This window comes from Cricetulus griseus, chromosome 2 (genome assembly GCF_003668045.3).
Source record: "Cricetulus griseus strain 17A/GY chromosome 2, alternate assembly CriGri-PICRH-1.0, whole genome shotgun sequence".
NCBI classification, from domain to species: Eukaryota; Metazoa; Chordata; class Mammalia; order Rodentia; family Cricetidae; genus Cricetulus; species Cricetulus griseus.
Window position 1 is genome coordinate 395926544 of NC_048595.1, and position 12080 is coordinate 395938623.

General features: G+C 47.8%; 1 protein-coding gene and 1 pseudogene across 1 annotated transcript in view; both read right to left on the reverse strand.

Annotated features, from left to right (window-relative positions):
• Positions 1-2035: 2035 nt before the first annotated feature.
• Positions 2036-9193, reverse strand: LOC113831267 (annotated as a pseudogene).
• The window catches only part of Faim2 (Fas apoptotic inhibitory molecule 2), a 49383-nt gene continuing 46126 nt past the window's right edge, over positions 8824-12080 (reverse strand). Inside the window, exon 13 of the mRNA XM_035438823.1 lies at positions 8824-11716. Within this exon, the coding sequence (XP_035294714.1) occupies positions 11567-11716 (150 nt within the window). The 3' untranslated portion in view covers positions 8824-11566. The remainder of the gene's footprint in view (positions 11717-12080) is intronic.

A 12080-nucleotide genomic window follows, 5' to 3' on the forward strand; every position in this document is an offset into this window, starting at 1 on the left:
AAAAAATTTTAAAAACTTAAAAAAAGATATGTATTATTAGTTGGCATCTTATTATAAGGAAGAGTTACCAAATACTTTTTCATTAAAATGAGACTATATATAACACCTTGTGATTTTTAAGTTATTTTTATTTTATATGTGTGTTTTACTTGCATGTATGTGTCTGCACCACTTTGGTGCCTGGTGCTCACAGAGGCCAGAAGAGGGTGTCAGGTCCCCCGGAATTTTAGTTACAGAGGGTTGTAAGCCACCAAGTAGGCACTGGGAATTGAACCAGGGTCCTCTGGAAGAGGACCAGTTCTCTTAACCACTGAACCCTCTCTCCGGCTCCTTGTAATTTGCTTTTAAATTTCACATCATTCAGCATTGTGAGTGTGTGCTAGTTGCTAGTCACTGACAAAATATCTGACATGGGCACATGAGAGGAGAAAGGAGATTTTTTTGGCTCCAGATGTTTCAGTCCATTTCAGGGAGACGGCAGAGGACAGCTCACATCACAAAAGCCATGAAGCAGAGACAGAATGCCTGTACTAGTTGGATGCTTCCTCTCCACTCCTATTCTGTCCAGGTCCCCGATGATGGGATGACACCACCCATGCTCAGTGTGGGTTTCCTGATGTTGACTCTCCTGGAACACTTCATAATCCTTCAGATGAGTTTGCTGAACTCCTGGCTACTTCTCTGTCCAACCAAGCTGTTAATCAAAGCTAACCATTACGAGTCTATCTTCTGTCAACTTGGTAGCAAAATGCATCTCTTTAAACAACAGCATCCCATTCTTGACATAAAAAAAATATGCCCACATCCATCTTATAATACAAAATATGTTTAGCTCATCTCCAAGGATCCTCATAGTCTTGACAGTTGAGTAACTTTCCAAGAATCCAAGGTTCAGGTCTCTGAGACTTAAGGCAAATTCTCTCCACTATAAACCACTATAAAATAAAAAAGAAACTATGTACTTATGACAAACATAGAGCCTGTAGTTCTATGTCGGGCTTCCAGGGCACACGATGGCATAATGTAAGTGCTAGAGGACTTAGCTAGCCCTGCTCCTATAGCCTCCTGGCTGCCAGCACTCTTGTCACTTTTCCCCAGTAGATATTCCATGTTCCTGGCATTTTCTGATTTCTGGGATCACTGTTGCAGCTTAGGCTCCACACTCTCAGTGTGGGGGACCAAATATCTCTGTTATGGAATATTTTGGGTCCAAGGCTCTGGCTGCCATTGGTGCCAGGAAGCTAGGGGTCACCATTTTTTGTTAATTAACACTAGGCTGTTACTGTTTACCTTGGCCCAAGGTGATATGCCTCCTAATTTGCATCTCTGTAGCTTAAGCCTTGAATAGACGGCGAGAGGAGAACAAAGAGAGAAATGGTTGCCTCGTAGTATTAGCAGGATGGTTAAGAGACATCAGAAAAGATGGCTAATAAAGAAATGACTCTAGTTCCACAACATGGAACTGAGAGCTCTCTGAAGATGACAAGATGCCTGTGTTTGGTCTTTATCGCCATTGGGTTGCTCGAAGCTTCCAGGTCCACACACCCCAACTCAGGTAGAACCTCATGGACTAAGACTGAGACAAGCTGGGTCACAACATCTCAGGAGAGAGCTTCTTCTCCATTCTATCCTTGAGTTGCAATGGGTGAGGTCGGATCAATTCCTGAGATGAGCCCAAGGTATCTTTCCTATTTCCCATTGCAAGATACTTAGTTTCTTCCTAATGACCCCAACCTCTTTAGCTATCACATGTTTTTTTGTTACCAACTTTACACCTCTTTTTCTTTCATTAGGTTTTTGTCTTCATTTGCCCTTATGGAACACTGCAGGTTCTAATAGTTAACCGCAGCTTCCTTACCCGGTTTCTTCTCAGCTGCTGGTTTCTCCCACACCACTGCCTTTCCCTCTCTGCTTCTTGACATGTGCAGGTATCTTTCCTTCCTGCTTGTTGTAGCTTCCTACCTGCAGGCCCCTTCTCTTCTGCCTCCTGCTCTGATCTGGTTCCTTTTGCTTCTGCCGCCACTTCCTCTCTTCATCAGAGTCTGTGATTTCTGGACTGGCGAAGAATGGCATCCCGTTGTAGTCTTTGCGTACAGGTCCAGCTTTAATGTGATTCTCCTGTTTACAGTGGATTCTTCTTCAGGACTCTAGGGTGAGTCTTGCGTGGTATCTATAGGGCTCCTTGGATCTCTGGGCTTTTCAAGGTCTGTGTTTGCCATCATGTACACAAGAAAGTTATAGTTACACTAGAGGAGAGAAGCTTTCTACCAAATGTCAACAGCTCATCTCTCTTCAGGAAAGCCCTTTCGGTCCAAATTCAGGATGACCCACGTGCCGGATGGCACATGCTCACAGTAGGCAGAGTAACACCAGGGATGCTTCTGAAGGCCTCAATGATGCCCCTGCCTTCACGGCTGATGATGCAAGGTTGCCTGCCCTGGACATGACGTCAGTTTCTCCTCTGCCCTTCCCAGCTCTCATTCGCTGAGAGACATGGACCTTGGTGATGTTATCCCCAGCTTTATGTTTCTTAAGCAGCAAATCAGCCTCTCTGGTCTCCTTGTAACTTTCAACCTTATCTCCAGCCACCAAAGGCCATTCAACAAGATGACGTTAGCCATCACCAAAGCTAGGGAGGTTGAGGCTGCCAGGCAGAGGAGGCATATTGTTCTGGGTTATGTTCACTCTGCAGTGCCAACAAGGCCAGGTTTTGGTTAGTGCAAACATGTGTCCTCATTTCCAAAGGCACCCTGGCCAGAACAGTGGGTCTCACCACCTGGAACTCTGAAATTTGAGCCACAGCTCTGCCAGTACTAACTACCCTGCGGCTTGGTACTGCTCTTGATGACCTGCCAGTTTATTGACGGCACAGGGCTGTCGGTTTTTTTTGCACAAATTGGTGTCAACAAAGTTTACAATATCTGGTGAAATGGGAGCCTTAAACACAGCTGGCAAAGTGATGTTTTTGGTAGGTGATGACTCTTTTCAGAGCACACTGATGTGAAGGGATTGTCGAGGCAGGGAGAGAAGGCTATGCCCCACACTTCTTTTTGAAAAAGATTTATTTATTTATGTCTATGTGTGAGTGCCTGAGTGTATGTGTGAAGCATTTTCCTAATTGGTCTTGTCAATAAAAACCCAGAGTCATATATCAGGGCAAAAGCTGAAAGATCAGAGAAGCAAAGGAGCAGCCACAGTCACTTCTTCCTCTCCAAATTCTCCGACCAAAGGGCTGAGATCCTGTCTATACCCATCCTTATCACTTCCTGTCTTGTCTCTGTACAGACCCACAGACTCTGATCTCCAGGCAAGCTTTATTTGTCAGAACACAAACAAAATATCACAAAATAGCAGGGCAGTGGTGGCACACGCCAAGCAGCAAATTCTCTTAATAACTGGGCCTTCTCTCCAGCCCTTATATTTCTTTTCTGGAAACACTGCAAGTTTCAAAAAAATCTTTCCCCTCTCCTTTTTGCTCATAATTCTCACCACTGTAAACTCCACTAAAAGCAACTAGTAATATCAATGCCGCAGCCCGAGGGCTGGGTCGCCTTGAGATTTCCTCCACCATATTAATTAGATCATTACTTAATTCAGTCTCTCTCAGAGTCTCAGAGAATGGACACAATGTTGACAGATTCATTGCTAGAATGTAACAGGAATGGTCTCTATTCTAATTCCCAACTAAGTTCTAATTTTTCAGGTCCATGGTCTTTTCTGGCTACATCCTTGGCTGCATTCTGGTTTGTTGAGCTCCCAGGATCATGCAGGAAGCCCCATCACAGCATTCTAAACTTGTTAAACTTTAACAAATCCCTCCAGCAAAATAACCATAAAGGCTGAGGATCCATATGGTTGTGCCATCACAGAAATGGTCTTCTTGCCACTATTGGTTTGAGGCAAAATACCCGACATCAGTGGCTCAAGATGAGAAGGCTCAAGTGACTCATTGCTTCAGCGGCTTTGCTCTGTGGTTGGCTAGTTCCATTTCTGTGAGCCTGAGTAGAGGCTGAATGTCATGGTGGGAGCGCTTAGAAGAGCAGTCCACCTTGTGGCAGGCAGAAAGCAGAAAGAAAATGGAAGAGTTGAGACAAGATCTAGTCCAGAGGCTTAGATGCGGTGATGGTGTTTAATGAGCAGTGCTAGGAGCTCCAAAGACCAGAATGCTAGCAGGGATGTAGTCGGAAGGGACATGAGAAATTAGAACTCTGTTGGGAATTAGATGAGAGGCCATTCCTCTTAAATTCTAACAATGCACCCCTAAGTACCTATTTCCTGAGTCTAGGCCTGACTTCAAAGCCTCCTGCACACTCCAAACTTCAGCACCAACACAGGAGCCTGTGGGGGGCATTTCATATTCAAACTATGAAGCACTGTGTAAATGTTTACCTGTTTCATCATTTTTTTGTGGCTGATAAATATTTAATAGCATGCCACCATCATTTGTTGAGCAGCCCTTTATTATTAAATATTTACTCGTCCCAACTTTTACTCCTACGGACAATATTCCTGCGAACAAACCTGTTCCTCCTTGGAAATTACTTATTTAGGATAAACATCTAGGAATGAGATTTCTAGCCAGAGAATAAATTGTCTTTCAGAGTTGTTTCCCAAATGCCGATCTGACTTCTTTACTCCTCTGCTTACCCACTTTTGATGTGACTTCTGCTGGCAGAATTGAGTTCCCTTCCTTGCAGGTATGGCAGGTTCTCCATAGCATGTCTCTTCTGTATGTCTGGGTCTTCACTCCCCACTCTCTTCCATATCCAATGTGCTCCAACTATACTAGGCAGCTAGCCATCCCCGTGTGGTGTGTGTGTGTGTGTGTGTGTGTGTGTGTGTGTGTGTGTGAGAGAGAGAGAGAGAGAGAGAGAGAGAGAGAGAGAGAGACAGACAGACAGACAGACAGACAGACAGAGACAGAGAGAGCTCACATGCGTGTGTGTTTGTATGTATGATATATATTATGTGTGTGTGAGAGAGAGATAGAGAGCTCACACGCATGTGTGTTTGTATGTATGATATATATTATGTGTGTGTGTGTGAGAGAGAGATAGAGAGCACACGCATGTGTGTTTGCATGCCTGTGTGTGATATATGGTGCATGTACATGAATGTGTAGGTAACACACACGTATGTAGGCTAAAGCAGGACATTGGATACCACCCTCTATATCAGTGGCTCTCAACCTTCCTAACACTGCGACTCTTTAATCCAGTTAGTTCCTCATGTTGTGGTGACTCCCAACCACAAAGTTATTTCATTGCTACTTCATAACTGTAATTTTGGTGCTGTTGTGAATCATAATGTAAATAGCTGATATGCAGGATGTCTGTTAGTGACCACTGGTTGAGAACCACTACTCTATATCTTTCTACCTGATTACCTTGAGACAAGATCTCTCATTGAACTGGAAGCTTATTATTTCTGCTGGCATGGTCAGACAGTGAGCTCCCAGGGTCTACCTGTCTCTACACTGAGTTCTGGAGTTTCAGGCCTGCAAAGCCATGCACTTCATGGTTGTGGGGGGCAAATATATAAATCACAACCAATTGAAGCAGCACCTTCTACCCCAGTGCCACAATGATTTGCTCAAGGAAAAACTTATGAAACAAGGAGGGACAGTAAGAGTTGCTTAGAATTTCTGCTAAAACTGATGGGCCAGAGAACTCTTGAGACATACATACATCACTTCCAGCACATTCCACTGAGCAAAAGAATTTGGAGCCATTGTTTTAAATGCTCCAGTTTACCCTCCAGCTCCATCCAAATACATTCATCCCCTACCAAGACATCCCCAGATCCCAGTCCATTATAGCGTCAGCCTCAGGCCTGAGGTCTAGAATTACATCTAAATCAGCTCTGTTCCGGGTTGGTTTGAGAAAGATTGCTCTCAATATGAACTAGGAAGACACATTTTAATGTCCCTCATACACCACTCCACACAACATATGACTTTGGGGACCTGCTGCCTGGTAAATGACTTCAGACTTAGTGGCCCCAAACCATGTCATTTAACTGTGCTCATAGGGTCTGTGGATTAGGAATTTGGACAGGACACAGATTTGTCTGTGTGCCATGACATCTTGGACCTCAGTCTGGAAGACTCAATGCCTGATGCCAGGAGAAGCTGAAGTTAGAGTGGCTACTTCCAAGTTGGCTTCTTCCTCATATGGCTGCCACCTGGGTAGGCATGGCAGGAAGGCTGAGCTGCCACTCCTAGAAGAGTACCTGCCCATGGTCTCTCCAGCATGGTAGCCCAGAGCATTTGGGTTACTTACATAATGATTCAAGAGCACCAGAGGTATTATAGTAAGGGACAGCTAGGGCTGGCTTCTTTTGGAGGAGTTTTTCCCGGAAAAGAGCTATCTGTGGGGTTGTGACTATCTGTGGGGTGAAGGAGGGCATAGTCTGGGAGTCAGAAAACAGGTTTTCTGGGAGTAGACACACTTGAGTAGAGATGGATGGTATATGTAATCTGGGTCAGGCCGTGGAATTTGTCCAGCTTCACTGGGGGCCTGGCAACAGGAATGAAGGCTCTCTCAGCCATGGAGGGGGGGTTGTGTGGAGTCAGCAGCTGCCTCTAGAGGGGGTGGATTGTGTAGTGGGATGGACAGTGGCCTACTTGCTATGTCCAGCTCCTAACCATCCCCATATGTGTGAATGGGGCCTTGCGGAAATTTATCTTTTTCTAGACTAAAGATCTGGTACTGAGCCTGTTATCCTAGATGTGCAGCAGGCTATACGTCTAGACACAGTCTTGTTCACTAAAGAAAGGAGGAGGAGAGGCAGGAAAGAGTCCATGTGATGAAGCAGGCAGAGACTGAAAGGTACCACAGGATGTTAAAGAAAACTATCAGCCATCATCGCTCCTGAGGGAACAGGCATGTCTCGGGCCTCCACAACTGTGGTGGAGCAAAGTATGTCTGTTGTTTTAAGCTGCCCAGTTCACGGTCACTTGTTACAGCAGCCTCAGGAAACTAACAAAGACAGTCTGGGGATGAGATGAAGGGCTGTGGTCTAGGAGAAGCAAAGCAGTCCAGTGTTTCCTTTCCCCACCCATCCCTGCTATCAGAGGCCTGAGTCAGAGGTCCTCTGGTACCCTGTACTGTACCTCAGCACTGGTTCCATGAATGAACATTACAAGCCAGGTGGGTGGTACATGCATATAAATAATCCCAACTCCAGGTAGTAAGACTGTGAGTTCAAGGCCAGCCTGGGCTACATGGTGAGACTCTGTCTCAAACAAAAGAAACAAAAAACAGGAAGGAAAGAAGGAAGGTAGGAAGGGAGGGAGGGAGGGAGGGAGGGAGGGAGGAGTGTTTGCTCAGGACTTGAGGCTGTGTGGTTGCTGTGCTTCTTCCAGGCCATGGCATACTTTGTATGTACTGGTTGCTTAATGAGAGCTACTAATAGTCTCTTCACCATCCCGGACTCCTGCTATAGCTTCTTTCTCAAACCCAAATGAACTTATATTAAAATCTTGTTAGAAAAAAAGCATAATATTCCCCCTCCAGGGTGATCATGTTCCCTCCCTCATACCTGGCTACCATGTGTTTTAGTTAGGGTTACCATTGCTTTGATGAAACACCATGACCAAAAGCAAGTTGTAAAGGGTTTATTCAGTTTACACTTCCACATCACTGTTCATCATCAAAGGTGGTCAGGACAGAAACTCAAACAGGACAGGAACCTGCATCAGGCAGGAGCTGATGCAGAGGCCATGGAGGAGTGCTGCTTACTGGCTTGCTCAACCTGTTTTCCATAACCAGGACCACCAGCCCAGGGATGTCCCTACCCACTATGGCCTGGGCTCTCCCCCATAAATCATTAAGAAAATACCCTTCAGGCTTGCCTACAGCCTGATCTTATAGAGGCATTTTCTCAATTGAGGTTCCCTCCTCTCTGACTTTGTATCAAGTTGACATAAAATTTTCCATCACTCATAGGAACCTTGCGATACAATCATTACCTGATTTGCCTTCTGATTCCACTCCCGGTTGCTAATTTGTTCGTAAGCTTGGGCTGCTCACTGAAACTTTTGCTCCTAAGTTTCCTCTTAATTAAATAAAAGGGTTGGTGTAGATTCCTCCCTCCCTGCTCTCAAACCATGTTCTACTCATGTGCTGAAAGCTGTGTGGCTCTGCGGTGCACAAGTCAGTCCCTCTCCTCCTGAAGCCTAAGTTTTATAGATTCAAAGCTGCTGCTTTCGGGGTGTCCCAATACTCATTTAAAGGAAACACTTGCTCAAAATAAGGAATACTACTCTATCAGAAGGGCCGGAAAAGGGCAGGCTCCTCCATACCACACAAGGTGGGTCAGTCTGCAGAAGGCTCCCAGGAAAGGGTATACTGAGCAGGAGGAGCCCTCACCTTTCCCGTGAAAACGAAGATGGGAATAACAGGGAGCTTCCGCATGAAAGCCACATCCCACTGCTGAGTGACACGTCACACACTCTACAAAGCCAGCACAGGCCACAAGCAAACAGTTCAGGTGTCTTAGTAAATGCTTTTATTCTTATTTCCAATCAGTCACAGGTCCTCAGCGGCTGAGGTCAGAGAAGGGCACACGGGAGGGACCCTGGGGAGCTCGTGGGAGCTGAGACCAAAAGGGCAGCAGCGTCTGGGTGTGTGGCAGATGGGTCTTGTCCTCTGACACTCAGGGCAGGGGTCCCAAGTCCTGCCCGTCTGCACTGTCACCGGAGACAGAATGACTCTGCTTTCCCTCTAACAACCAGAAGGGGGCAGCATGGTCCTTGTTTAAAATTCCCATCTTCACGCCCCCCCACCCCCACCCCGCTCCACGCCCTTCTCAGCCTTTTGAAATAAGGGTGCTTGAGGGACCCTGATTCCCACAGGAGACGGGTATGGAATGGAAGAACCAAGATTCTTAATCATGTGTCTTCCTCGGGCTACACCGAAAGATCTGTACATGGATCCAAGAATTGGTGTGGGGAGTGAGGGATTTAATGAGGCTACTTCTTCCGGGGACCTCCTTATCTGCCATACTGCCCCAGAGGACTTTCTGCTCTCCTCATTGACAGATTCCTGGCTCTCTCAAGACTTATGAAATCCAACCTACCCTGTCGTAGGTCCGGCCCCACCCGAGCTAAAAATGTGAGGGGCCAGCGGGAGTCCTTCCTCCTCCACAGTTTGCTGCACCTGGCCAGCTTCTGTTTCTCATAATCCCGCATTCCTCATAATCCTGCATTCTTGTTCCCGCCCTTCCTCCTGCCAAGACCCACCCAGGTGTCCCTGGGACTCCTCACTGCTCTATCAGGGGTCGACACCAAGGCTTTCTCTGGTCCTACTGCCAGTTTAGCTGCAGGCTGGGTAGCAGCCTGAAGCAAACCCTGCTGGCAGGCATCACCACTTCCACAGCTGAGCCATCTTTGAGATCACTGTGATTAGTGTCCTGGTCACATTATTTATGGCCCAGGGCTTGCTCCTTCCCCCAATTTTTGTAACTTAGTCTTGGAAAAAATTTCTCAATCCTCAGTCTCTGCACAGATTATCCCAGAAGAGGAGGACTTGGACAAGTGGATTCTGGGAAACCAGCCAGTGTGAGGGTGGCAGGTCAGTGGGGAAGGGCCTTTAAACTTTTCTAGAACTGAAGTCCGAGAATTAGGAGAGGCACTCAAGTGGAAGTGTCTTGGTGCCTCTCCCTGCCCTGCACTGTCACTGATTGGAGACACTCATCTTGTAGATACAGAAACAGAGTCACAGACAAAACACAGGTCTGTGGGTAGCAAGGCCAGATCAGAAGCCAGGAGCCCTGCCTCCCAGCTGACTTCCAGGGAGTGAAAACCTCAGTTCAGCATCTTGGAATGCCAGGCTGGGTGACATGGGGTGTGGGGGATAACAAACCCCCAGAGATGCCAGGGCTTGACCACCAACATCTATGGGGTACACAAACCTCAATCCAGCCCAGACTCAGACTGGAGGGGCCCTTGAAAGAAGCAACTGCGGGCAGACCCCCAGGTTTACTAGATAATGGACTCGCCACAAGCCTTTCTGAGCCATTTGGCTTTGCCTCTGCAATGGGGAAGTGATGATCACCATTGCAGCCCCCCCCTTTCTGGCTTGCAGCAGTGGGGTCATTTAGACCAGCACTCACCCCAACTACCCATCACATCACCCTCACCCCCTCTCCATTCTCAGTTTCTTCCTTTCTCAAATATCCAAGATAGAGAAAAATCTCAAATGCCTCTGTAATCTTCCTTGAAGGCTGGAAGTAGAAAGGGTGGGAGGGACAGGGATGAATAGGCTACCTAGTCCCCTTTTCCTGGGGGCAAACAGAGCCTCCTAGCCTCCACCCAGTAACTTTCCACTGGCCTAGAGCTGGCTATGTGTATATGTGGGCTGCATGCTGCCCCAGGTGTGGCCCCCTGGTCCCCTCTCCAGCAGGCACTCAGCCAGGACAGGGTGGCTGACGCACACTCCACACTCCGCCTGAGATCCCAGCCGCCTGGATGCCGATAAGGAGTCCTTGCCTCATCACATGGGACAGGCTCAAGGGATTGGCCCTGGCTGTGACCATGAGCTGGGCAGCTTCCAAATTACAGAGATGTGGAGGAGAGAAGGGGGCAAGGGCCCAGGGCTAAGTGGCCAGGGAAGCTGGGGAAGGGACATGGGTGCCTCAATTCCTAGGGCCTCAGGAGGCCCTGCTGAAGATAAGACCGGATGTAGCAGAAGATAGAGAAAGGCTTAGGAAATAGTGTGGAAGGGTTACTAAAGGCAGCCACTGGTAAGGGCTGGTCCAGTAGCTAGAACTGCTCCCACCCGGCCTCCTGGCCTCACTTCCCCCTCAGGCCTGTGGGAACAGCACAGGCTGGAAAGAGAGATCGGGTGTTAGTCCTGCCTTCTCAGTGCATGCAGTCTGATAGATCATTGCCTCCTGTTTAGTCCTCCCAGTGGCCTCACTTGCCTTCCCCTGCCTGGGAGAGCTCAGGACAGGCTCACACTTAGACACATTCCCCTGTCCTATGACCTAGGAGGGCAAACTGAGGCAAGTCATGGAAGCATTCCTACTCTTTTTATATTATCCAGGTCCCTAACAAGCTACTAGCCCTAACCCCGAGAGAAGGACAGCCTGGTCAGCTTCACCCTCACACCACAGTGTCCTGTCCCTATATTCCAGCCATGTCCCCTCAGCCTTTTTCCTTACAAAGTGTGGTTGTTCAACCTGAAAGAGAAAATGAAGCCCTAGGAGACTCGGTGGAGTCATCGTCTCAGCCAGGTTTTCTGGGGTCTCCTTCCCACCTCTGAGGGGCTTCCTCCACTCACTCCCTGGGTCTGCAAGTCTAGAGGTGCCCTGAGCCTTGACTGTCCCATTTGGAAGATGTAATTGGGTGCCAGGGGCACCACAGGGGATGGTGTGGCCTCAGATCTTTAGGGCTCCAAGGATGGCATTTGTACAAGCTGCATAAGGTAAGGCTGCAGGAGAGAGCGGCTGCTCACAAGCTGGTGGCAGCAAGTTTATGTCTGGACTTACTGGAGCACACCAAGGGTGACAGGACAGGGAAGGGACATTCTCTGGAGGGGGGTAGGGATGGGGGGAGGGCTCTTCATTCTCGGTTGGTGCCAAAAAGCTGCAGGAAGAAGGTGAAGATATAGATAATGTCTAAATAAATGTTGAGGGCTCCAAAAATATACTCCTCGGGACTCAGCGAGTGGCGACGGTTGCCCATTAGCAACTGGGTATCAAATGCCAGGAACTGGAAGGAAGGAAAGAACAAGAAGTCAGATATTCAGTCAACACGCACTCTAAGGGAGCTGAGCTGCTGGTTTTATTACCTGGCTGTTTAGTAACAGCCCAGAGCTTGGAATTTTCCCAACACCTTCTACCCTTAATCATATCCAGCACCTATTTACTGAGCTTACTCTGTTCCAGGCTGCAGCAGGCAGGCAGGGTCCCTGCCCCCTGAAGTAGAAATCTGGGGGTGGTGGGGTATTGTTAGTGAGATGAGAGTAACCCCACAGTAATACAAAGTGTCTTCTGGCAGTGCTGAGGGTTAGCTAAGAGTCTGTCCTGGGAGAGTGTGGCACTTAGGGAGGGCTTCCTGAAGCAAGGGCATTCTA